Consider the following 27,681-nt stretch of genomic DNA (forward strand, 5'->3'; position numbering starts at 1 on the left):
TTGCGGTCTTACTTTGGAGAGAGAGCGCACGCAGCATGCATCACATCCCTCTCCTAGAAAGAATGACAAGTCCTGAAAGGAGGAACGGAATGTGCCGAGGGCGGCGGGGCGTGCAAGCGGAGCGCCGAACCTCGGACTTCTCGCGGTTTTTTTTTTCTTTGTCACCGCGCTGGGGAGGGAAGCGAGCTCCGTGGCGTGCGGGAGTTCCCTTCCCGCGAAATCGTAGCTCTTTCGAGCGAGGAAACACTACGCAGAGGCGGGCATTGGGCAAGCACTCAGAAGCATTTCGTTTGCCTTGATCCTGGAGGCGCGCGGCCGTCTCCCGCTGCCGAGGATTTGACGCGAACTCGTAAGTGACATTCTATTTCCTCGGTGTATCGTATGGTGACTTCTGTCTAGCGACAAAATCAAATTTTATTTGCGCACTTGATGCGTCAATCTGGTCGTCTCTTCTAGCGGGCAGATAAGAAATGTTCAGGCGAACGGTGGTTATATTTGTCCGTGGACCCAAGACATCGTTGACGGGCAAATATGTAAGATTTTCTTGTTTTTTATTTGTGGCATCTTATTGTAAGACCGTAACCTATTTTGCCGTTTTCTCTAAGGAACACTGCAACAAGGACTGGTGTGGATAGCGTGCTGCGCTGGTCTCGTCAACTGAAAAGAATTCTGGTAAGACGTATGCTTGGTTACAAAAGTTTCACGCAATCGCTTTTCACGTTGAATTTGGTCGCAAGTGTGCTGTAAATGCCGACTACACAATATGTGACTGGCCTGCGGCCGCTTTGAAGGTAAGATTGTGTTCTCATTAATCTATTTATTGTACCATTTGTTTTGCAGTGACATTACGAGCCAACAAGGAAAACCTCAATCCATCCTGTCTCCACATATTATCAAGTTTGTGCACTGTGGAGCTTGAAGCACTTCTCAGAATTTCAGCACACTCGCATTTATTGTAAGTGCAGTGTTTTTCTTATTTGTGCAGTGACAAAATAATTTTGTTTAGTTGTGTGAATAGAGTTTCTAGACGCGACATGACTGTGCAACTGGTCAAGTAAATAGTCTACCTTTCTCAGAATATTATTCATTGTTCTTTCTTTCAGTCTTCTCCGACAGAAGAACAATGCAAGTCTCACATCTTGATGAGGGTGGCGATTTACCCTCTCACATCTCGACGGTAAAACGTCGCATCTGCGTACGTGTTCAGGGCCAAGAGCACGAGAACTGGCCGAAAGAAGGGAGCCGATCCAACAAGAATGCCGTCCGTTTTATATATATGTCAGCGCTATCACGCAGCGATCACATGGACTGTACGGTTGCGTTGCACAAGGGCTGATGCAAACGCTCCGTGCGAACAATGTTGCATGTAAAATTAGTACATCTATACAATTGCAAAATAAACATATAAAGAGAGAAAACTTATATTCACGTCTTTCTGTTATTGTGTGTTACGTATTAACACGTTAGTGCAGACCGTTAGAGGCGTTTAATTCCGTCTTACATGTGCACTCTGCCCGTAATTAATTCAGATAGAGTTAAACGCCTCTATAAACTGCCCGTTCAGATTAAATACGACACGCATCAACACACCAGAAAAACAATTGATGCGTTTTGTTAAAACACGCACAAAAAATAAGAAAAAAAAAAGCAGAGCAATAGTAGCGAGGAACGTCCGCAACCGACCACGGCCGTCGGTAAATCGACGCTTATGTGATGTCAGGCCTTGGTCAACCCGCGAGCGGCATGCACTCGGCATCGTCGGCCACGGTGGACGGGCCTACATCGGGTGCCGACGCAGGCCCACATGAGGCCAATGTCAATCCCCAAGACCGGCCCTACATTGGTTGCCAAGGTTGGGCCAACGACAGTGCAGTTGGCCAGCGACATCAGGCCGACATTTTGCCAAGGATAAAATGTTGCTTGGGAAGTTCGTTCGTTCCTCTCGCTTTTTTACATTCGCTCGTTCCTTCGGGCTTTTCGATTATTTCTGCACATTTTCTTAGTTGTCTATATATCACCAATTGCACATTGTAGGAGCAAGGTGCACATGCAAGGCTGGGCGCCGCGGATGGCGCAAGCACGGCGCCGCCTTGTCAGTGTTTGTCAACAAGTGCGAGCAGACATCCTGCGCAGACCTAGCTATCATGCGCCTGCAGCTCTGGCCATCACCCGCGTCCCCTTCTAGATACAGATATGTCACAGGGTCACGCTGTCGCCTTTCCCATAGCACGCAGGCAAAAGTGTCAGGACATACAGGCAGAGTGCAGGACTTTCGAGCTTCTCTCATCATTGCCCAAGAAGTGGGCACTGCCTATGCGGTTTTGGTGCTTCACAAGCTGCCGAAGACCTCCATCGGGGCTAAAAGAAGGCAGAGTTTATAACCACGACGAGCAAATATGCGTAGTAATAGCAAGGAATGCATTAAAAAAATGAAGAACGTCTGTTTATCTCGCGCGCCACACCGCCCTCATCCGACGCTGTCATCGCTCGTTCTCGTGAGCCTTCCATAAAAATCTATATAATTTTATTTTTGGCAGCTTACAGCCAGTGTTTCCGTAGCTGTTGCGACAGCCATGCACGCAGCAGTATAGTTGCACTCCCGTTTGACCGCGAATTAGGTTCGTCCTTTCGAGCTGCTATGGTTCCGCCCGTAACCATCTGCTCTCAGCCGCGACTGCTTAGTAGAGTCACTCGAAAATTTCAGAGTACCGCAAAGGTAGGCTGCACGCGGGCAACATTGGGCGGCGGCGGCCATTTCCCTTCCGAACCGTCCAGCGCGTTGGTAGCGTGTGTTGAGAAGTGACCGATCTTTTCGCCTCGATGCCGTGTTACGGTCGGCGTAACTTCAATATGTGTGTGTGTGTGTTTCTTCAAAAGGATATCAGAAGTGATTTCGAGTCATCGACAGTCATGAATATACTGCGCGGTAAGCGGTGTAGCTAATGAAACGTGCGGCGAATGTTGCCATGTGCTCGCGAACTCTCTTCGTGGCTTCATCGGTCTCTTTTCGTTTCACGGCCGGGTGTGTTCGCAAGGTCCGGAGCTGTATAGTTGCATTCGCGTAATGACCGTGCGAGATGCCATTTACTTCGACACTTGGTGAATGTGGACTGCTTGGGCTAGCTTTGCAGTCGGTGCTCAGGTTCACTTCATAGCGCATTCCAGAACATTATCGAACATCGCGAACATTCAGCATTGCGTCCTTCGACTGATCGCTGACGCATACCTTACTTGCGCACCATGCTTGCTGTTCAGCTGGGTGTTATCTGTAATAGAAGTAGTGTGTGTACGGTAAGTGGAAGTTGTGCGTGAAGTATTTGTCTCGGTTCGGAACGCCAGCAGCCGAACGCACGGGCGAATCGGCGTGCGGTAGGTAAGGTGCATCTTATTTTGCGAATACGTTGTCATTTCCTAACAGATAGGTAGAAAATAGGTCATCGAAAATGATTGATGTCACTACTCAGTTGTTTGATTTCCTATTTTTTGTCTCCTTAATATTCCCAACGTTGCAGTGCATTTGCAAATATTTTGCTGTGTTCCGACAAAGTCTTTTTTTTTTTGCGTTGCCAGCGCGTAAACAGCTGGGGTTCGGCTTCTGCACTGCTTTTAATTTCAACGTTTTTTTTTTCGCAATGCACTCTTGTTAAAACTTTCTCGGCGCAGTGCTTTATGTTATTTTAATCAGGAATAGCACATCCCGAAACCTTTTAACGCGCATGCTACTGCAACACACTATGTATATAGATCCGGGGCTCGCATGAAATCGATTCCCTCAATGCGTGGGAGGATGAGCCGATTTTTTTTTTTTTTTTTTTTTTTTTTGCTGTGACCATTTCTCACCCACTAAACAGTATTGTAAGGGTACGCTCGGCGCAATGCAGCATTAGCAACATTTTTTAAAATAAAGTACGCTTAATAACATTGCCTTGTACCAACTTTATCAACAGAGTTCCACGCTTCAGTTTTGCGCAGTGGCAAATGGTCATGCGACAATTGTCTTCAAGGTATACAGTAAACAGTTATTATTTTAATAAGTCTTCGATTTCGCTCTCGTGCGCGACACGCTTATAACTCGAAATGCATGCACAATCTGTTCAACAGATCGAGATATAAACAGCCGAGCAAATAGAAAGGTACGTAGTATGTAGTTTTCATCATCGCTGAACATAGCGAACAGAAAAGGTGAAGTATCCTGTTGCATGAGAGTTTTTCCAGCAAACTTTGTGTAGTTCACTACAGAAAGGAGTGTTCTTCGAGGAGGGCGAATTCATTTCGCGGCCAACTATGTAAACACGTACAACGACGCTCTTTGACGTTAATGTTTTTCACACGGAATGCAAAAATATATGAAATTCCCAGACTAGCTCACCAGCAACGTTCGGTTACTGGTGAGCTACTCTCTGGCATCTGCATGACGCTTTAAAACAGCGACGAAGTACTTCTAGGGACCGTGGTACTGCTAAATGTCCGGCCGCGCTCTGCATTCAACGCGCCTGCACCCAAAGCGCTTGGAAGGGATATGGCGGCGAGAGGTCACGTGATGCGAGTAAGCCAATCGCGTCGGCGGCGGCGCGCGGAAAACAGATGCGATACTCTGAAGTTTTTCTAGTGACTCTACTGCTTAGTAGCGCGCCGCGCCGCGGGCGGCGCCACTTGTTCACTCAAAACTGCAGCGCACGCTTATGTAATGTCGGGCCTTGGTCAACCCGCGAGCGGCATGCACTCGGCATCGTCGGCCACGGTGGACGGGCCTACATCGGGTGACGACGCAGACCCACATGTGGCCAACGTCAATCCCCAAGACCGGCCCTACATTGGTTGCCAAGGTTGGGCCAACGACAGTGCACTTGGCCAGCGACGTCAGGCCGACATTTTGCCAAGGATAAAATGTTGCTTGGGGGGTAGGTCTCACGAACACGGGGAATCAAAGCACAAAGTTGCTTCACTTACAACCGTAACTGGACTTAAACAATGCGAGAAGACAGAAAGCAGTCATTACTGTAGTCGCTTGAATTGTGTGCCTTGGTGTTGTCTGCACTGTTGTGGCTGGCCACTAAACCGCAATACGGACCTCGCTTGCGCTTCCGCGGGGTCGCTTCTGCCATCGCGGAAATGCGCAGCTTCCCATAGCAAGCCTCTCGGTTCAACGTGCCGAGCTGACAGCCCCCCTGCAGTTACCCGACAGAAGAACGCGTGCGCTCGTGCTACAGTGAAAGGGGCCGAGTACGCCGCGCATGCACTACAGAGCTTTCCGACAGAGCCGCAGCGCGGCCAGCGTGGCGCTGTCGTCGCGCCGCAAACTTGAGCTTGGGTTCCCTATATCGAGGTTTGAGTGTATAGATACTTCTTTTAACTGTCTTTTTTTCATTCCAGCTCAGTGAACTATCCTGCTGCTGTTTCTTTCAATGATTTGAAGGAGAGCTTTTTAGACATCATCCAGTGGCACCCAGATTTGTTTATCTGAATTATGTAAAGAGGCAGATATTTTTGTTATACATTTGTCTGTGAAGTTGGCTACCTTTGTTCCTTTCACTCCTATATTCCCGCCATCCACATCACAGTTTGTGTATATAGTATGTGGAATAAGTACACCGTTTCCTTACACCTTTCCAGACCTCAAACTAATCTGTGTTATGAATCGGACAGCGCACGTGAAAGAAGAGGACACAGAAAGCGAACACATGGCAGCGCTGACTTACAAATTTATTAAAGCCGTTTTTTCACATATATATGCGGAATCAGCCACTTCATGTCAAAAAAAAAATGATAAACACTTCCCATCTGTATTAACAAAAGAAGGGGAATTTAAGGGCTTGTTTTTTTTGTTAGACAAAACATTCACGACAACCAACAGACAATCAAGCCAAGGAAAGTATAGGGGACATTATTTGCAGTAATTATGATATAAATGTGATGAAATTAAAGTGGACGAAAAGGCAGCCTTCAAATAACGTGTCCAATGCTCTACCAATATAGCTACGACGGCAGTCGTCCTCCTGTACACTTTATCGGGTATACCTTTGCACTTAGACCTGGGAGTCAGTGCCACTTGTAGCCAAGCACATCTGCGTTGCCACTTTTTACAAGTTCCATGTAACGGATTTTACAATTACTAGGTGTTCAGGGATCCCTATTTTTGCAACATACACGCAGAGCTTAGAGTGGTCAGCGAACTATGGTCAACAAAAGAAAAGATGTTTTCAATTACAGCTATAGCCTCCTCATCTGTAATGTCATTTGAGCTTGAGGGCATTATAAATCAATTATTGGTGGAGGTGCTTGCCATGGAAGTTTGCTGTGCAAGCTTGGCTTCGGGCACCTCAGTGATGCAAAACAATCTCCCTTTATAAATTTGATTAGAAATAAAGCTTCATTTGATACTTTAAAAGAGTTGAATGTTGAGTGAGTTGGTGTTTGGACATAGATGCCATCGTAAATAGCTCAACTAGACAGAACAACAGAAAGGAAAAGACGAACACAGGCGCAACCCGACAACTGATTTTATTCAAGGCATATCCACAGGTTTATATATATCAACAAGCTGTGCAGGTGCAACATCACGACCAATGGAGATAATAAAGCAGAAATTATCAAACAAGGTGCAGAAGAAATCGCATTTCTGCCAGGCCAAATCCTAGGCTGAAGTAAGCCAAAAACAGCTCATGAAACGTTACAAGCATCTTTTATCAGGAAGGCAGGTGGGGAGTGTGAGAGCGACACGTTGATTTCGCTGGACAATGCCGAAATGCAATTTCTTTCGTGCCTTGTTTGGTAATTCCTGCTTTATTATCTCCATTGGTCGATGTGCAATGTGCCTGCGCAGCTTGTTGATATATAGACCTGTGTATCTGCCTTGAATAAAGTCAGTTTACGTTTGTGTTCAGTCTTTTCCTTTCTGTTTTCCTGTCTCGTTGCACTACTTACGATGATACTTATCTCCTTCATTTGATACAACTGATGGTGCCATATTCGGCACATCTCACCTTGCAGTGACACTGGGCTGGCTCCATGTGGCTTGGTAAGTACTCTAACAGCACTCTTGCCACAGCAGCAGCTGTGCCCTGATTGTTCAGAACACTGTACAAGCCACAGGGTCCCTTATGCAATCGCCTAAGACGACTCGAAGGCCGTCTTTTTCTTCTCAGTGGATGTTTTGATCCCGCCCCGACACCTTCCAAACGTTTTGTGTGCATAACGTGGTTTTGCACTGCCTCCATGATCGGCCTACCTTTGACGAAGCAACAATGTCGTGTGATGACGTCCTCATGCAACGTCATGGTGACTTCATGACGACGTAACATGTGGGCAAATGTTGGAATGACCTCATACAGTGATGTCATCACGTGATGATTTTTTTCATCGTTCATGTTGACGCCACCAATGCTGATGGTCAATTTTCGCGTTTGATTGTGCATTTTAAGGCCTTAACATAAAGATACTCATTGGCCCACCATTCAAAAAGAGCTTCAACAGGGGCTATAGTTGGCATGGCATGCTGAAGGGTATATGGCCCACACAGACAAGCAATCACAATAAAAACACCAAACAGATCTTGTGCAAGTCCTGTGTCTGTTTTGGGTTTTATGTGGTTGTCAGTTACAATTACAATTAGACCCCTTTGGTTCAAACTAGGCATAAGTTCTGAACAGAGGCTTGAAGTAAGCAAGGAATGCAACATCCTACATTTGACGATTTGTCATCATTAATGGTTTTTAAAGCTTCTAGGCTCACAGACGGCCTAATGCAACTGTCTGGTTTTTTTCAAGTGGGGAACACTAACTCAGCAGTGCTGAAAGTGCATTAACATTGCCAAGCACCACTACAGGGCCATTTCATTGTGTCACATCTTGCATACCTGTTCAAGCTGGTCCAACTGTGCATATATACCAACTTGCAGTTCTGTTCTGTTTTATTAAATGTCAGATAATCCAAAGCAAGAGTCTGTCATTTGTGACAATCCTGTGTATGTTCAGATCACTAAAGGAAGCCCTGGGCAGCAACAAGTTTCACTGTGGGCATGGTGAACAGGTAGTTGTGCACACTCGAGGAAGGCTTGCATTGAGCACGCAGGAATCATAGAGTTTTGTAAACGTGCAGTTTTCACTTGAGTGACCCTCGTAATAGTGTTGATCTACATCATCTGGGCTTTACGTGCAAAGTCTCAGTCAAAAACAACCAATTGAAATGTGATTCCTGTGGTGGCTGGATGTCTGCAGCAGAGTCTAAAAGGAGAAGCAATACGCTTAATCAGTTAGCTATATTTTTATCATTTCAACATAAGGCTGTGGTGATCTGGACCCAAGTGCTGCTGTAACCGGAGCTGCCAAGGCAATTGCAAAGCCAGTCTCGTGTTTTCCCGAAAGAGTATACGGTGAGATTGGGCACAGAAGGTGCCAGGAGAAAAAAAAAATTATTGTCTCAGAGCTCTCAGTCGCATTAATTTGCACCCATGCAAGCATCTGTATTCTCATGTCTGCATTTTCTCTTGGTTGACCTGAACTGTTTGTGCTAAACAGGCACACACACAACAGCCAACTCGAAAATTAAGGATTATTAAGGATTCCTCATCATGTAGCTGCAACAAGAGAGATTACACAAGTGCAGGACGTAAACGCACCATTGCAAAGCTGCGAAAACCAGCAGCAGCACTTATTTCACACAAAAGACATTCACAATGTCCACACCCACTCTTTGCACCTCGCACAACAGGAATATCATCTCGTCCAAAGCAAAAACATGTTGGACGGGCATTGAGGTAATTCTACATGAATATTCATTGCTAAAGGCTGCAATGGATAATATGCATGAGATCGAGATAACGCATGCTAATACTTGCATACTACAATATGCCACACTGAGGCACGTGTATCGAAGCAGCAGTCATTTCGATGCTGCCAGCTAATCAAGCAAGTCCAAGTAGAGATAAAATATTCCAACAAACATTTAACAGAGCTAACAGCCACAAATTCTCTCTAGCACTGAAAGCCTTGGCATGACCGCCAAAATACTACATATCTCATATTGAAGTACCCTGTGCTAAGGATGCAAATGTGAGAGACTATTGAACAATACCTTAAGACGAAACTGCCTCGTGCGAACATAAACTTTGGTAGCTAGGCTAAATGAACCCTGTACACAATGTACACTGAGTGCTACTATAGTGCCATATGATTGTACTACACGGGTGGTCGTTGGTGAGGATCCCGAGTCGTCCCATTTGTAGTCGGCACGATGCTCTTGAAGAGTTGAAGCAGCTTCACGTGGCCAAGTAGCTGAGCAATTTCTTCGGGCGAGTGGCTGTAGACGTCCTTTGTCTCAGGCCAAATCTTGTTTTCCAGCAAGAACCTGACAACTGCTTCCTGTCCCGCCTCACAAGCCTTGAGAGAGAAAGAAAAAGAAAGCAGGGTGTAATGCATTACAGCAAGATGTAAAGTTGGATCATGTGCCATCATTTACTGCCAAAGAATTTGTTTGTTTTAAAGTGTTTCTGAAACGGCGTTCAAAGTAATGCCCTCACGAGTGCTTCAAGAGGAGGGTACATAGTCATAATATGCACCTATGATATTTCAATTTTCATCATCGATTTCAGCCTGTTTTTTATGTCTGCTGCAGGACGAAGGTCTCCCCCGACCACCTCCAATTTAACCTATCTCACGCAAGCTGGCTTCATTTTATGTGCACCAACTTCCCGATTGCCGTCCTTGGCTACGCCTCCCATCTCTTGGTATCTACTCCGTCGTTCCAAGTGACCAACGGTCATCTGTCCTGCGCATTACGTGGCCTGCCCAGGTCCATTTTTAGAGCTCTACCCCTCCCGCTAAACAACCACAAAATGATCTTGTGTGTGCGTTTAACCTTTAAGCTCAGCCAATGTCAATTTCCTCCTCTCCCTCTCCGTCGGTGGTCCTCAACTCCAGTTACGTGACGCCTGCACCGGAAATAAGAAGAGACATGTGGACAGCCTGCCGACGCATGCTCTCAGCGGTAGTTGCTGCTATCGCTCCAGAATGGAAATTTGGCTAATTGGAATAGTTGCATGACTGATGCCCTCTGCACTCTGTTTTACGTCTTCATGTTTTAGCGCTGCATCAATCATGCAAGCTTGGTTTTTCTTCTTAATGTCAGCTAGAATGTTGCCTACACATGTTTGTTCTCCAATTCACCCTGCTCTCTTCCTGTCTCTTAATGTTATGCCTAACATTTTTGATTCTACCACATCTTACATGGTTCTTAACTTCTCTTTATATAATCCTGCAAGTTCCCACCCCATAGGTTACAGTGAAACCTCGGTGATACGATCACAGCTCATACGAATTTCCGAGTGATACGAATTTTTCATTGGTCCCGGCCAAGGCCCATTGGCCTGCAATGTAATGGAGTACGGTTGTTGCGAACCGATTTTCACCCAGTGACGTTTGATGCGAATGTACGCTACCGCCCAGGTACGAAGAGGTGCTGCCCTTGCTGTCGCGGAAGACGCGCCAAGCACGTGCGTGCACGGGAATGCAAGCGTGGGCATGCATGCCACACCGCCAAATCGTGAGAATCACGGTGTAAGAAAAACACTTATCTTACGGTCACAATAAACCTTCAGAGACGTGTCACGACCTCCGACATTGTGTACGCGAATCTTTGAGGCTCTTATGTGCCTCCGTGTGCCTTCGCATTTAGATTACAGAGGACATTAGCGCCATGCTTTTTTTTTTTCTAACGCGTCGACGTGGGCTGCTGTCGTCGTACTGTGTTTACACGTGCCAGCTTCGTGCAATCAGACATCCTATGAAAGGTGGACGAGGACCGAAAGAAGGCGACGACGGTCTTGGCGAAGGAGTCAGGCCTCACAACATCAACACGCGCGACTGTTGAGGTTGCACTAGTGTGGGCACGGCCGTAAATCTCCTAAAAAACATCCCCGACACCTCTGCGATAACAAAATCATAACACAGGACCGTGATCCTGTAACTTTGTGTCCTTGATCCATGACGTCAAAGCGCTTCTTTCCTTACTTTCGCTGCAGTACTCCGGTGTCATGCAAAAATTCATACTCAGTGATGCTACCGAGGACTTCTGATTTGGAGCAATTTTTGGAGCAGCAAAATTTCCGTTTTGGAGCAGCAAAATTTTCATCTTGGAGCAGTTTGGAGCAGATAATTTTGCATCTGGGAGCACTCTGGAGCAGCGAATTTTACATCCTGGAGTGCACTACAGAAGCATATTGCAACAACATTCAAGCACTGGAATATTACTATGGGGCTCTTATGAAGGCTAGAAATATTTCGATTCATTGCAAATCTCATGGAAAAAATCATCTCAGGAGAACTCCATACTTCACTCGCTAATGAAAAAATAAGGGCTCATGCAGTTGAGTGTTCTGAATTAACCTCTTCGGCGATTATTTTTGACACTAGCAAATAAACAGAATACCAGATCAATAAAATTTCACTTTATGAAATAACACTCTAAATACATCTATGTGGTTATCGGCAGACATTGTAGACAAACGCCGTGATGTACAGCAGTGCCTCAATGCCAAAGAGCCCCACTGTCCCTAATGCATTCCCCCTAAGAAAACTCCAAGGCGAAAGCCAGGCTCTTTTTCTTCTCAATCGACGGGTTGATCCTCCCCCTCCTCTGCAAGCTATCTGCACCTCACCTGGTTTTGCGCTAGCTCCATGATCGGCGCACCGATTACGGAAGCAGTGTAAAGCGACGGTGTCATGATGGCGTCATCATGTGACATCACGATATTTGACGCCATGATGACGTCACAAGTTTTGACGATCTATGACGTGATGATGACGCCATCACATGATTATTTTTTGCATCAATCGATTGACGCCGCCGACGGTCAAGTTTCGTGTTTGATAAAGCATCTGATGGTTTCGCATTAATATTGCGTATTGAACGTTAACAACCTGGCCTTACATACCAAACTGTCCTCCACCATGTCACCTCCTTGCCATGCGCGAAACAGCTTCGTTTATCATCCACTTCACAGAGTGAAATGGCTCCTTAACTTTTTTCAAATGTTTATTGTGATAACAATTATATGGACACTCTCCGCGGATTTTTGCCGTCGCCATTGCCGTAATTTTCTGTATAAAGACCAAATTAATAACATCACGACGCGCATTCTAGCCGCCGGTAAAAGCTCGTGAGCGCTGGCGACGAACGCGGCTGAAGCGGAGATTAAACTAGCCGGCCGTCTGTCTCCGTCGCACGGACAGCGCATGAGATAACATCTTCCCGCGTGCGGGCCTGCCGTCGATTGCTCATCAAACAGAGAGGAAACGACCCGCCCGTCTTTCGTAAGGAGCAGGAAAGGACGCCAGGGGAGCGGGGGAGGGTACCGCATCGTTTGAAGGGCGCAGTCGCTTGCGCGCGTGCCATCTCGAGGCATCAGGAGACGGCTCGTAAATTTGCTGTGCTCTCAACGCTTACTTCGTGTTTCAGAGCAAGAACTCAGAGCAAGAAAACGCTTGGGTTCCTGGAGTGGCCATATTCCCTTAAACCGGTGTTTTGTTGAGTTACGCGAGATCGGATCCAAAAGAGTCAGCTGCTAGCCTTACTTCGTTTAACAATACAATTTGTTGGTATCGCATTCATTGCTTCGCCCTTAAGCGAAACCGAGTTTTTTACCCGTCAGCTATTGACCCCCGAAAGCGAGGGGCGGACGTGTAACATGGGGTAGCCGCTTCACTGTGGGCCGTCAGCGATGGGCCCGCTACTGACAGCTGCGTATTTGCGGCTGCTCCGACCAGGATATATGCTTTTCTTAATGAGATGACATTTTTAAAAAGCAAGCAAAAAATTCGAATTGGAACCCTAGCACGTGAGCTCGAAAGGGCAGGGCCATTTAGGGGGTATTTACCGCAGAGTGATTAAACTCGGACGTGCTGGTATAAGCAATTACGAAAAAGCTCTTCTGGATTAAGATCCATGGATAAAGTATATCTGAGGAAAAGTGTGAACGCGTTTCCACCGTTCGCGTGCTCTTCCATAAACGCGAAGCAAGGAAAATTCGATATTGTTCCATATATATACTGCTAGCGATCCCAGATTTCATTCCGCGATGTCCGGAAACAGAAGTGACAGACATTTTAGCAGCACACATGTAGTAGTTATTACTGAACATTGCTTTCCTTACGTGCCGTGCGACGCTTGAAACGAGCTATCAGCAGCGTTTCTGGAACAGACGACGTCCGCCAATGAATGGCCGTCGCACTTTCTCGCTACCGAGAGGCCTAGACGTCACAAGCCTCTGCGGAGAGCGCGTTTTGCTGTCGAGCCGACTTGCAGAACAGAAGCTGCGTCGGCACCGTGCATGGCATCGTGGCTTATTCGGGACGCACGCGCGAGCGCTATTTATTCAGCGGAATAATTCTTGGTCCCTGGTTGTGACTTTGGCAGCCCCAAGATCAAGCTGCACATGTTCTGACGCGCCGGCCGTGCGACTGCCGGTGATAGATGCCCCCAAAACCGAGACTTTGGCGCAGTTTGGCGCAATTTTCGTCGATATTATCAGGATGGCACAGTAAATACAATTTGGCGCACTTTGGCGCAGTTGGCGCAGGAGTGGAATCACTGCATACTAAAATGTGGAAGGGGCTACTGCTGTTGTGGGTCACAGCGCACCTGGTTCATTAATTAAATACGTGCGTACGGGCCGTATATTTATGAGTGCTGGTATGATTGTCGACATCTAAAAACTTAACTGACAATCATTCAGGGTTTTTCCTGATGTTGCTGCGGCCCTGAAAAACAATAAATTAAAATGTATGGTAGCTTTCTTTTGTCGCATGATAATTTTCCATGCTTTCTGATGATATGAATTTCGGATGATACCAATATTTTTGGTGGTCCCGTGAGATTCTTTTCACCAAGGTTTCATTGTAGTACTGCCAGTATAGAACGGTTGCAGTTTTCTACTTTAGGGATGTTGTTGGTCACGATCTTGCAATGTCTGCTGTTTACATGCGATGCTCTTTTTAAGAAATTAAACTGCATTTTACAAAACCTGGGCACACAGCCCAGTGCAAATGCAAAGGGGTCCACCTTTTCTATGACTGAAGAAGATCGCTTTCAAATGAGTTAAGGGCTTGCCCAATAATATGACCTAGTGCAATGTTTCCCACTCAATGTCCGTCATTACAAAGGCATTTCATTCATGTCGGGCAGGCATGGCTGAGCAGACAACGGCCGGTTTCTCTCAAAAGTGTGTAATTCTTCCAAAATTCAATCTACAAATATTTTGCTAATACAGCCTTCCTAGTAAACTGCATCAGTTTTTTTTTTTGGTGACACATACTGTTAATGCTCATAATATTATGGCTTGGCTTATGGGAGAGTTCCAAAATGACTATCAGAAATGCTGGTGGGGTGTGGATAACTTGGACCACTTTAAGGTGCAATGACATCACACAGTACATGGGCCATTTACAGTTAAGATACACAGCTGTAGCTTGCCCACAATCAGACAACAGCATCTTTCTATAGGAATCTGCCCGAGGCTGTCCAAGTATAGATCTGTTAGAAAACAGGCTGTTTAGAGGTCAACATTGTGCTCCACTTGTGAACTCCATGTACCCAATGTGTTTTTTCTAGGCTTGTGCGAATAGTCAATTTTAGGTTCGAAGTGAATCCGAAGCGAATAGTGAACTAACCTGCACAATGTCTTTTTTTTTTTTTTATTGAAACAAGGCATGTGCAAATGTCATTTTTTTTGGTTCTAAGGAAGTGGAAGGAACTTTGAATTCAGGATTTCACTTTCGGTAGAATGCAAGTGATAACCTGTAAAATATGTTAAGTTTTAAAATTGACTATACTTAGAACATATAAGCCAGTACAACAAGCTTTTAACCTTAAAAAACAATGAATCGATGTGAGGGTAATATGTTCAATTAACCTTGATGTTGGACCTCGCGGCAGTGCGGATTTTTCCTGTAAAGGTGTATTCACAGTATAGCATCCCTCCACTGCAATGAAACCACCTTTACAGAGGGGTTACGTGCACACTAATCTACACCTATTCATTCATTTCGAATATTCGAAGTGCTAGAATATTCACACAAGCTTAGTTTTTTCTCAAGTTTCAAGGGGTGGTTCTGCACAATTCTGTCGTTCTAAATGAAGAGCTCCAACTTGCAAATGAAGCCTTGGTTACATTCAACACACCTATAGTTGGATACAACTTGAGAATTTCCTCCTCAAAGGCACACAAGCCTGCCCCAATAGGCGTGCACTGACGTCATGAGCCAGACGGCCGGTGGCTCTGCCTTCGGAGAACATCGGCACGTGCATGAGTGGGACTATTTCTTTAGTTGCGGAGGGTGCCGTGCATCGGTCGTCTGGCCTCTCCAGACTTCTTTAGTAGTATCCGACTACAGTTAGTTGTATGTGGTAGCTGGATATAAACAATGTTAATTTGCCCTTGCACTGCCAATTGCTAGCTCCCTGGTTAGCTCAACTGGTAGGGTGACTGCACCGAAAAGGCGGTGGTCCTGAGTTCAATCCCCAGACCAGCTTTCCTTCCGAAGAATCCATATGGATTTCCCTGTGGCTCCGTGCTACAAACAATGTGTAGGAGCTTCTGCTGCAAGTCAGTTGCTGCACTACCTATGACACACATACAAAACATAGTTTTCTATTATCTTCGAGGGCTCCTTTCTCGTTTGATCACAGAACACGCATTAAAGAAAGAATTTTTAAATCCAAAGTCAGCATGTTGCAGGAAAAGATTATCACGAGCATAAGCACACAAAACATGATGAACAACACTGCCTTTCTTTTTTCTGTACACTTACAGCATGAAGGCATGTTCGTCCCGTCACATCACTTTCATAGAAGCTGGCTCCAGCAAGCTTGTAGGACTCTAGCCGCTTCACATTGCCATTCCTGGCCGCTCTAGAATGGCAACAAACATGAGACTTTAGAACTGCTCAGCATTAACCACACTCGGTAAGAGGTGTTAGGCAAGAAGCATTATCTTTTGGGCTGTCTAAGGGTGTATTCACAACTCAACAAACAAAGTCACGATCAGACTGTCAAACTACGGCGTGTTTACACTAGAACGACACGACACCGACGCAGACAGTCGGCCGATGTCGCCAGACCATGTGGTCACACTAGGCCGACGCCAACACTTCGAAAGACAGCATGTCGTTGCAGTGTAACATGATGGCAGACCAAAAACACCAGCAAAACGCATCGGCGGACATGTCTTCGAAAAGTCTTTGGGAGATTGGTGGCCGAGCGAAAATACGCCTTGCCCAAACCAAACGTCCCTCGAAGGGGAGATCCCGGGGGAGATAATAGAGGCCCCCCTTGAGGAGGAGATCCTCGGGCATTGGACAATAGGCATCTTGCGCACCCCTCCGACGCCTTTTCTTCGCTCCCACTTTCTTATCCGCACCCCGCTCCGCGACGCAGCAGGGGGGGTGACGGGTATGGCACCAATTATGCCAAGAGGGACAATGGTAGACGAGGGAGGACAGCTGAAATGAGGAGCAGGTGGTCCCCTGTTTTCAATTTTTTCGCGCAAGTTTAGTCGGTGCCGCTTCTGTGCAACAAGAGAATTGGCCGACGAGAGGCTGGGAGCACGACAAGACGCAGACGACGCCTTTCACAGACGATCGGCCGACTGTTGCTGTTCATTGCAGTGTAAATTGGACAACGATTCGACAAAAGACACTCCCGATGACAATCGGCAGACCGAAACTGGTGTCGTGTCGTTCTAGTGTAAAAGTGCCTTTAGTAACCCAATGGTGTTTTCTGTCCTCACAGCATTATGCTACAAGAACAGCCTTTCTTTGTAAGAGATCTGCTTTATCATGCAAAAGACAGATATGACCACCCCAGTGGGACGCATGCAGCGAAGGAATCTTTGCTTAGATTGAGTGGTGGTGCCGAGAGGTGACTAACGTGCACAGTTCGTCGGCCAGCTGCGAAGCAGGCAAGCTGAGGTGGGCGCCTGCCTGCACCAGCAGCTCAATGACAGCATGCTGGTCGCAGAGGATGGCACTCATGAGTGGCGTGTGGTGGTCGCGATCACGCATGTGCACACTGGCACCATGCTGGAGGAGGTAGCGCACCATGGCCGTGTTGCCCTCGCTCGAGGCCACGTGCAGTGGCGTGCGGAAGTCGTAGTCGCACGAAGACAGGTAGGCACCCTGCAGCAGCAGACATCCACAACTGCACATCCATGGAATGGCTGCCACTGTAATCGAGGAGCGTGGCACTGCCGCATTGTCAACAGTTCATAAAACACAGAGAGTTGCCCATTCCACAATTTCCCAGGCAAGTGGTGCAACGATCAAAGCTAGCAAGCATCGATTACAGCAGAATCAAGTGATGCTTCCATGGGCTTGTCATCTGAAGGTGACCTTTCATATATAGTGCACTAACACAATGGCCACACTCGTTTGGACCAAAAATGTGTGTTAACCCAAAGAGCAAGCAGTCGATAGAGAGCGTCCATTGCCTGCCCAAGTTCTACCTATCCCACTTTAATGTGACAGCAGCGATACACCACAGTTTAAATACTGTACAACAACACTTTTTGAACCGGTTTTCAGTCACTATAAACAGCAGTTGCATGTTTACACTAAATGCATCTATGCTGGTCTTGCATGCATGTGTGCCACAGCTGCCTCTTTGGGTGAGTCAACCAAGTGAGCTGTAAAAAGGACCAAAGTGGCACTAACATCAGTTACATCCACTCAAGCTGCGTGTGCAACTGGCCTGGGCCAAAGTACAAATGCAGCCATTAGTGCAACATCACTTCGGTCCCTGCCGGCGGCAAGTTATCATTTCGTCCACTTTACTTTCTTCACATTTATATTCTAATTACTACAAATAACACCCCCTATTTTTTTAGGAGAACTTTTTGTTGGGCAAGTTGGTGAACGTTCATAATGATTTTTAAGGCGCAAAGCAGGACAAACACAAGAAAGGACACGGGACGGAGCGCCACTAACAACTGAAGTTTATTCGCAGAAATTCACATATAAATATATGTCGTCCTCAGCGCGTGCGCAGAAAGTTGTATTGCCATCAATGGGGGCGGGATAAAGCATGTTCAATGAACTTTTTCTCTGATTTGTACAATACTATAGACGTGTCGCTGACGCACATGTCACCTTTTTTATCGATAAAAAATGCTTCCATTAATTCTCTGGCAGTTTGGTCTGAGCTTTTAGTGATAACCCGCACCTCAGTAAATCGCGGTCCACAAGAGCTTAACGGGCACTGCCTGATGTGCTTAGGCAAATTGGGGCCCTGTTTATTTGGCTCTACATTTCGTTCGTGCTCCCTGATTCGCTCATTTAGGCATCTGCCGGTTTGTCCAATATAGGAGCAGCCGCACGCAAGAGGAATCTCGTACACTACCCCTTCAGCACATTTCGTGTAGGATAGCCCATGTCGAGTTCCACAGCCTCTTACATTCTGAAGGTCTTTTTCTTTTTCTTTTCCTATTTGAGAGCAAAGGCCCTCCGAGCTTCCTGGGCGCAGAAAAAACGAGCGGAACACCATGTCTGCTCGCAACCTTTTTCAGGTTATGGGCCAACTTGTGCACATACGGCACGGCCACCGGTCTGACCTCTTCACGAGGGACCTCAGCAGCGGCCCTAGGAGCCCTTTTCTTCATTTTTTGCAAGAGGCTTTCAGCGACTCCGGTGACGAGCGAGCCAGGGAACCCAGCTGAAGCCAGCCTGACCAATTGGTTGTCGAAACTAGACTGCATCTTGTGAATACACGACTTTCTGACGGCGGTTAACGCCGTCAGAAAGTCGTGTGACGACGAAGTGTTTCTGACGACGATTAACGGCGATCAGTTCGTGAGGGGTAACCTTTGGTTCTAAACCAAACTTGGGTCCTTTTTGAAGCACCGACGACACTTTCTCAGGTAGGTTAATATCCCCCACAATCACTACATCACTTCCTACTTTCGTCTTGCTCTTTCTAACGGTTTGCTGTTTAGAGCAATCGTTACCGAGAAGGGTTCATGGCAGAACCAGCTGAGCCTTTATCTGTTGAAACACTTGCGCATGTTAAACGTAGACGACCCGTTCTTAACGAAAAGGTCCGATGATGTGTGTGAATTTTTCCATGCAAACGATGATGTTGGACGGGCCTTTTCTGTAGATGTGGTTGATTTATTTTATTCTGTTCCACATGAAGCCTTATTTGCTGCAGTTCGAGAGTGCATTGAAAGAAATGACCCGGTTTCCTTTCAAAACACTGCTGGCCTTTCCATTGATGACTTTTTAAACCTTTTAAACTTTTACCTGAAGTCGACTTTTATCGCATTTGACGAGCAGTTTTATCTGCAGAAAACCGGTATATGCATTGGATCCTGTGTCGCGCCTGTTTTATGTAATATTTTCCTTTCACAAATTGACCGGGTCTTGCAGCAGCTTTTACCTTCTAACACTGTTCTTAAAGTTTTTAGGTACGTGGACGATTTTTTGATCATTTTAACCAAGGAAGGAAGCGTTAACTTCGATGAGGCTGTGGACCAGATTTTATCGCTATTCAGACAACATGGAAAAGGCTTGGAATTTACGAGTGAACTGCCTAATGGTAATCACTTGCAGTTCTTAGATCTGCAAATTGTGTTTTGTGCCAATCAGGTCTGTTGGGGGTATGCCCCTCATACAAAGAAGGCGCTTCTGCCATATGACTCCTGTCATTCAAAGTTAGTTAAACAGGGAATCGCATCGCTATGTTTGGAATCCGCCGTCAGAAAGTCGTGTATTCACAAGATGCAGTCTAGTTTCGACAACCAATTGGTCAGGCTGGCTTCAGCTGGGTTCCCTGGCTCGCTCGTCACCGGAGTCGCTGAAAGCCTCTTGCAAAAAATGAAGAAAAGGGCTCCTAGGGCCGCTGCTGAGGTCCCTCGTGAAGAGGTCAGACCGGTGGCCGTGCCGTATGTGCACAAGTTGGCCCATAACCTGAAAAAGGTTGCGAGCAGACATGGTGTTCCGCTCGTTTTTTCTGCGCCCAGGAAGCTCGGAGGGCTTTGCTCTCAAATAGGAAAAGAAAAAGAAAAAGACCTTCAGAATGTAAGAGGCTGTGGAACTCGACATGGGCTATCCTACACGAAATGTGCTGAAGGGGTAGTGTACGAGATTCCTCTTGCGTGCGGCTGCTCCTATATTGGACAAACCGGCAGATGCCTAAATGAGCGAATCAGGGAGCACGAACGAAATGTAGAGCCAAATAAACAGGGCCCCAATTTGCCTAAGCACATCAGGCAGTGCCCGTTAAGCTCTTGTGGACCGCGATTTACTGAGGTGCGGGTTATCACTAAAAGCTCAGACCAAACTGCCAGAGAATTAATGGAAGCATTTTTTATCGATAAAAAAGGTGACATGTGCGTCAGCGACACGTCTATAGTATTGTACAAATCAGAGAAAAAGTTCATTGAACATGCTTTATCCCGCCCCCATTGATGGCAATACAACTTTCTGCGCACGCGCTGAGGACGACATATATTTATATGTGAATTTCTGCGAATAAACTTCAGTTGTTAGTGGCGCTCCGTCCCGTGTCCTTTCTTGTGTTTGTCCTGCTTTGCGCCTTAAAAATCATTATGAACACCCCCTATACTTTCCTTGGCATTATTGTCTGTTAGTTCTCATTAAAGGGACACTAAAGAGAAACAATGAATTGGTTTAGATTGATAAAGTGTGCTCGGAAGACTCTTGTGCAGTTTATTTCACCACCATAGGTTTATTATTAGAGGAGAAAACCAAGTTCAAAGTTTCATTTTTAAATTTTGCTCCGAACTTTGTAATTCGTGACGTAAAAGATTTCCAAGAGCATTTAACGTATTTTGGCACCACTGACTCAACGAAATTTCCACAAATTCGTTATGTAAAGTCTCTGGCCCCCTCAGAGGACAATGTACTTCGATTTAACCGATTAGGAACTATGTAGGCCCAAGCAGGCGCCGTCAAAAATATGTGACGTCACGGCAAATGGTGCGGGAATTCCAAGGTGGCGTCGCCACCTGTATTTTCTTTTTGCGCGTTTTCTCGCTTATTAAGCGTCTTCTCACAGCAAGCGCGGTATTTTTGGTATCTTGGTAGACTACTTAACTAATGCGAGAAAAATCGTTTTGCTCTTTAGTGTCCCTTTAATATTGTGTCTAACAAAGAAAAATGAGCCCTTAAAAAGTCACCTTTTTTCCTTCGTTCATAGTGAGGGTCTCGTTCTGGCAGACTTGATGCTTTCAGGTAGTATGCGAGAGATTATTGGTCAGCTGCCACCTCGTAAAAAGGTCACGTGCTACGTGACGCCAACAGGCAGAAAAAGAGTGTTCCACACTCACCGTCATGGCTGCGATCGGTGCTAACACTCTTAGGTTTAAATGCACATATATACCCCATAAAGTGGACGAGAGGATGACCGCCGCCGTAGCTCAGCGGTAGAGCATCGGATGCGTTATTCGAAGGTCGCAGGTGCGGTCCCTGCTGGTGGCAAGTTATCTTTTTGTTCACTTTACTTTCCTCAAAGTTACAGTGGAACTTCGATTATACGTCCCCCGGTCCTGCGACGATCCGCGTTTTACGACGAATTGGCTTGGTCCTGGCAAAACCCCCCCTTGATATAATGTATTAAAAATTCGGCAGATCCCACGTACCGTAGGAGTCGATGTTATGCGAAGCATGCGGTGGGTAGGTGACTGTGGCGTAATTTTTTTACTGAGCGGCACGTTACAAAATGACGCTAAAGATTTGTATAAATTTTATACGCACACATATATATGTTGAAGAGCCGCATATGTGTTATATAACCAGTTGTTTACGGTTGGGTAACGCTGCCACTGGCAACGTGGGTATTACCAACACCAGAAGCGTTAAGCTGATATGTAGTGCTTATACGTATCCCGAGAACTCACGCACGTTTTACGAACCGGTGTGCATGTGTGCAAGAAGTTCTTGACAGTTCTTGAACAAGGGCGTCATCACCGTGATCAGTGAGCACCAGCAGCTGGTCATGACTTATTATAGGATCCGATCGTGATCGTGGTGACGAGGGGTCCATGTGTGGTGAAGTATGTGGTATAGTAGAGCTGTTGGAATTCGTGGATGCCTCGGTCATTTCATCGAAAAATTGTCTGTCGACAGAGCCGGCGACATGTCGGAACCTGAAGCCACCCTTCATGTTGGTGAGGTATAGGCCGTCGAGGCTGGTAGGCTTGGATAGTGCTACGTAGACCAACATCAATGGATGGTGTTTTTCGTATTCGTACACTACCTGAGCGTATGTGTCCTACGTAGTTTAGTTTACAAAGCGGCTGTCAATCAATCTTGCATCATCCTCGGTCAGCATGAGGCCATCGCCCAGCCTCGCTAGAAATAAAGAGGCCACTGCGTCGTTCTGGTGGACGAAGTGCACTTTACGGTGCGGTGATGTGGATATCATATGTAACTTTCGTTAATGTATTCCTCCGGGCTCGAGCAATGCTTCAATATATTTTCCTGAATCATAGAATACAAACGTAAAGTTTATTAGACTGCTATAAAAGCGGAGCCAACACTGGAACTACAGACGTTGATCTGATATGACGCCTGTATCGTAGGAGTACCCATCGTGTCATGTAGTGTTTATTGCTTTCTTGTAAAATTAGATAGCCAGCACCACAACCACAATTGACTGTCACCGCTATTACACCTGCGTAGGCTGTTTTACCAAACCAGTTTATAGACATGGCGTGGCTCAGTGGTAGAATACCTGATTGCCACGCAGAATGCTTGGGTTCGATTCCTGCTGCGATCTTAATTTTCATTCTTTCCATTCGTTGAGTCAACGCTGCCGATGTTGGTTTTCCTTAACGCTCTAGCATGTAAGTTGCCAATGTTCTCGCCGTTCCTAGGTAGATATAAACTGTCAATCACCTGTGGCGCATACCCGTACACCGCGGCCCGTGGTAAACGGGTATGTGCCACACGTGACTAGTGGAAAGGGTTTGACGACGTACGCGACAGGATTTTAAGGTTATTCATGTCATGACCCGGCAATCATATTCGTCAAATCCTCTTACCCTCCCATGCAAATTTTGGTCTACACCAAGTTAAGGAGGCGATTATGAGAGCACCCAGACGTAGGCGGCTAGATAGATAGATAGATAGATAGATAGATAGATATGTAGATAGAAACGCTCAAAGTGCCAGAGGTTCGCTAAGAAATGCTTCGCATTTAAAACCTCAATTGTACGACGCAATTTTACGCCGGCCCCGCCTCGTACGACGCTTCGCTGGACTGTCCGAGAAAAAAAAAAGACCTATGATGACGTGGGCTGGCACGCAAACACACTGCGGCCGGGCGAAAAAAGTCGGGAAACCGAGGAACCGAGTTCGTATCCGCGCTGCCACCACAGGGCCTCTTCAATTTTTCGACACGTGGTCGGCCATAGCTAGCCAGAGCCAACGTTGGCCGGAGCCAGCCGGAGCGCATTCGTTTTGTCGCATTGCACTGCGCACTTCCGTTGTCGCCTTTTTTTTTTTCTCTCTCTTCTTCTGGGTGGTTTTGTAGTGACCGTTGTGAGCAGATAACATGGCAGATAATTTCGAGCTCGCTTTCTAGTATGCGATAACTTTCACTAGATTTCGTGTCGTTATACCGGACGTGTTGAACGGCAATTGTTGAGCCAGCGCCTCCTTTATTTTTTCTGTGCCTGTTGCGTCACGCCAGTTCCCACTGCTCCATGATTGGCGGTCTGTTTCTTCGAGTGACCGCGTGGTGGCGTCAGGTTATTACCCTCTCACGAGGTCTCTCTTTGCTTGATTGCTATGGTTGAATGGTGCGCAGCCACTCGCATTTTCTAATTTTATGCGATTTCTTTCAGTCGTATTCTGTTCTTCCGAATTCACCTATTTGTTTATGATATCGTATTACGAAAAAGAGTGCCCTAAAGGTGTCTTATACTTTGAATGTAAGCGCTCGAAGGAATTGCTCTGCTATAACAACGAGATCAATCCCGATCAAAATATAAATGAAATTCACAGGTTGAAGTAATAAAATGAGACATAGCAATTTTATATATACAAAAGAAAAGACAAATGTAAAGAAAAACATGTCAGAACAAGTAAAAAAACAACCGGATGAACTGAAACCGCTTATTTGTGTCAGTCCAACATTGAAGGTGCGCGTGTCGGGCAAGCTTCAAAGCTTCAAAAACTTCCGCGACAACAGCTTCTTTTGATAAAGCTTAGCCACAGATTTTTTGTCGGTGAAGTCGACAGCATGGTTTGTGAACAGCAGCTTCATAAACTTTCTGCATACAAGTTCTATTAATTTGCGCCTTTGGCTTTGGTCGCAACGGTCACGCAGCAGTACTGGCAAACGAACAATTACATCCACACTCTTCATGACGCACGTCTCCAGAGGCTTATGGAGAGATGCGCGGTCCAAAAGCATCACGTCCACAAATCTTTTCAGGGCATGCAGAACACGCACGAGCTCCGGCGTGGGGTAGCACAAGCCACCTCTGTCCTGGTGAGAAATCAAGCCGTCCGTAGCACTAGTGCTGCTCCCTTTTGCCTTTAAGACGAGCGACACGCAGCGCTCGCAGTCAGTTTTCTCGCCCACAACGCGGGATATGTATCCTGCGACGAGTGAAACTGCTGCTACATCTGGCGTAGGCAGAAACGGCTTCGAGGAAGTGCAGAGTTCATGCAGTAGGTGCTGCGCCGAGTTCACTGCTGCGGACGTGCTTGTTGACGGCGTGCTGCTTGTCTCGCCGCTCCTAATAATTCTCTCCGAGGAAACGAAAGAAGCTGAGCTTCGCACGTTGCATGTGTGCGAAGCCGCAACGATGCCCGTCTTCAGCATCTTCTCAAGCCCGAAAGAGCGCTTCTCACATCTAGCATATCACTGCAGCCAGCGCTGCGTCGAAGGGTCCCAAACAGGGATTCGATGGGGTCGCTTGAAAATTTTCTAGTCAATACAAATTTGAACCCTCTATCTAATAAAAAACGGATACACTGGACGTTGGCAACAGTGGTGAATACTAGTGCATGGTGAGTTTCTTTGGTCAGGAAGTTCATTGGTGCACTTGCCGCCTTCAGCTGTTCAACGTATTCTAAAAAAACAAGTTCTAGCCAATGAAGTCTGGAGTCCTCAGGATCAGCAAACTCCCTGGTGTCCGGGTAGTTCTGGTGAATATGCTGCTGGCAATTGCTGACGTCCATGAGAGTAAACCATCTGCTCACGTTATTCATGAACTCAACAGTTGGGCCGACACTGGTGAACTTTGCGTCGCACGTGTGCCCTGCATCATCTTTCATGAAGGACAAAGCCGCTGTCACGGCTGCTGAAAACAAGTGGACGGCAGGCTTCACTCCCATTTTTTCGATGTTCGACGGATAGAGGTGTTTCCTCGTAAGGAAACGGACCGGCTTGAGAATCGAGCCCCGCTGCATCTTGTAGAGGTCCTTTATGTAGCTTGACGAAATTTCGCCATTTCTTCCCAATTCTCATGCCAGAAATTGCGATCGGATGTTTTTTAGGATGTGACTTTGATCGAATGCCAGAAACAAACTGCGGCTTGGGTCGGCAGGATGAGGTACTTGGGTTTTCGGCTGCCCACCTGATAATATCTCCATTGCAGCAACGTTTATTTTATGGTTGTCAGTCACAACTCGAACTATCTCAAATCCCAATTGTTCAGTTTTTCTGATGACGTGCTTGGTGGTTTCCGCAAGTAGTTCAACAGTGCATGCTCTGGTAAAGAAGTATCCCACTGGGATCCGGAACCTAGCATGAAGGCCACAGATCAAGAAGCACAAAAGCGAGTTCGCTAGTTCGCTCCTTTCCGAGTCGGACAAAACTTTGTTCAGAGCACCCATGTCTACATCGCCCAGGAAAACATCTCTTTGTTTGTTGTATTCAAGCCTTTGCTTGATCCTCATTTCATCTACGACGAGGCTGCACATTTTGGCCTGCTCCGCTCTGAGGCACTCCATTTCAGCGTTGAGCCTTTGCTTCACTAGTTCACTGAAACCTATTTCTCCGACAGTAGTTCCTAGGTACTTTTGAAGCGTAGTTCTGCACGGGAGCGCGTGGAGCTCTGTCCTTATATATTCACACGACTTTGTTGAGAGGTTCCGCAAAATTATACACTGTCGTATACTGGTTTCACACCACTTCGGTTTTTTCGCCTTGTAATTTAGCACTTGATCCATAACGACTCTGGCTTTAGTGCTGCCCTGATCTGAGTCCCTGGCCACTTGAAGAAATTTGCTCACGTTGCACTCTTCCTTCAATTGCTGCAGCCCCTTCTTGTAGGCATCGACTGTTGCCTGCAGTCTTTCATTTCGTTGCTTCCATGCTCTTTCCTTCTCGCGCCATTTTTTTCGCTCCAAAAAGGCTGATGCGGTACTCCTACTGTCGGCTTGAACACCAACTGACCTCAAGGCACGCGCGCCTGCACCCTCTTCCGCTGGCTGCGCATCTGGTGGCTCAAGGATGTTTGCGGACTGACAGTAGTCACTAGCCGCTGTCACAAAAGGCAAGTCTTGGATGTCGCTTGAAGAAACACTTTCTGGTTGTTGCCAGCCACTGGGCTCAGCGACTTCTTTAGGCGTGTCCGCGCGAACTTCTGGCGCCGATGCAGGGCGCGAATCGATTTTTTGACTTGGCAGACTTGCCAACGTGTCCGTCGAAGAATCACGCTTTCTCTTCTGTATGCCGCTGCAGCTTCTCTCCTTAGGTGGCTCCTTCTTCATGTACGATGGATAATGAGGAAACACACTAGGCACCGCATCAGGCTTTAGCATACGCCTCTTAGTATTTTCACGAAAGTCAGCTTCCACAAAATGTAGGCTGCACACGGCCGAGTAATTTGAGGTGGAATTCGGCACCCAGTTCTTTCTTGCAATAACTCGTAGCCATCGTTCACGTAGCTCAGTGTTCACTCGTATCTCGTGAAAGGACACTCCTGCTTCTTTCTTTCGCTGGCTAGAAGTGCAGAACGGAACGCAACAGCAGCGCATAGTGACCGATGAAAAGGCAGGAGGACATCCCCACTGAAGCAAACAGACAGGCCTACAACTGCCTCTGCGACCAAACGACGAGTTAAACTTGTCGTCTGCAAGGTAACTGCCACGCGAATTATCACTCCGGTAAGAGTCATACTGACAATTTATTTCACCTTTATTCTTATTTACACATGAATACTACTTCTTTTAATTTGATGGCAACAACTCCGAACAATGTTCGCGCTTCTTTTTAGCAGATGACAGAAAAAGCGCCAAAGGCCGGAGCGCGAGCGGCGGAGAGCGTCGTCTGCAAGAGGGTAATAACGCAGCGCCGCCAAGCGGCGTCTAGGGGCGAAATCGAGAGAGTAATGGGAGAGGGCTCGGCGGTCGCCGCGGCGCTCACGCGGCAGGCACAGAAAAAATACAGGAGGCGCTGGTTGAGCCAACGTTTGCGACAGCCGCGGGAACCGGAACTCGCCGCTGTCTAGCTGTCACGTGTTGTCTCGGGAGTGCTTGCAAAAACGGATTGGGGGAGAGTGAGACGTGCTCAGGAGACCGTGGTAGGACGGGCAAAAAACAACAAAGTTTATCCTGAGCAAAAAGGTAACATACAGAAAAGAGCGTTAAGAACACTGAACAATATAACAAAAAAACCTATTTACATTCTTGCGACATGTCAGTTCATGCCCAGAAC

The 27,681-nt window shown here is 46.7% G+C and overlaps 2 protein-coding genes and 1 long non-coding RNA gene across 3 annotated transcripts in view; 1 reads left to right on the forward strand and 2 right to left on the reverse strand.

Annotated features, from left to right (window-relative positions):
• Nucleotides 1-1,406, forward strand: LOC125760373 (uncharacterized). The gene is made up of 4 exons (XR_007417943.1): nucleotides 1-533; nucleotides 606-672; nucleotides 841-955; nucleotides 1,104-1,406. It is a non-coding gene; the product is annotated as an uncharacterized LOC125760373 (long non-coding RNA).
• A 4,359-nt stretch (nucleotides 1,407-5,765) lies between these two features.
• Nucleotides 5,766-27,681, reverse strand: part of LOC119374907 (L-asparaginase) — a 61,067-nt gene continuing 39,151 nt past the window's right edge. Inside the window, exons 6-9 of the mRNA XM_049411076.1 lie at nucleotides 16,921-17,168; nucleotides 15,804-15,903; nucleotides 9,183-9,377; nucleotides 5,766-8,222 (exon numbers count right to left, since the gene is read on the reverse strand). Of these exons, the coding sequence (XP_049267033.1) occupies nucleotides 8,166-8,222; nucleotides 9,183-9,377; nucleotides 15,804-15,903; nucleotides 16,921-17,168 (600 nt within the window). The 3' untranslated portion in view covers nucleotides 5,766-8,165. The remainder of the gene's footprint in view (nucleotides 8,223-9,182; nucleotides 9,378-15,803; nucleotides 15,904-16,920; nucleotides 17,169-27,681) is intronic.
• Nucleotides 24,832-27,425, reverse strand: LOC119374049 (uncharacterized). Its single transcript, XM_049410842.1, has one exon. It carries the CDS (start codon nucleotides 27,000-27,002, stop codon nucleotides 25,485-25,487), a length of 1,518 nt encoding a protein of 505 aa, XP_049266799.1. The 5' UTR covers nucleotides 27,003-27,425; the 3' UTR covers nucleotides 24,832-25,484.

Source organism: Rhipicephalus sanguineus, chromosome 11 (assembly GCF_013339695.2).
Source record: "Rhipicephalus sanguineus isolate Rsan-2018 chromosome 11, BIME_Rsan_1.4, whole genome shotgun sequence".
NCBI classification, from domain to species: domain Eukaryota; kingdom Metazoa; phylum Arthropoda; class Arachnida; order Ixodida; family Ixodidae; genus Rhipicephalus; species Rhipicephalus sanguineus.

What these genes read in the sequence shown, in the direction of transcription:
- LOC119374049 (XM_049410842.1), bottom strand. Translation starts at nt 27,002, where the DNA reads ATGCGCTGCTGTTGCGTTCCGTTCTGCACTTCTAGCCAGCGAAAGAAA.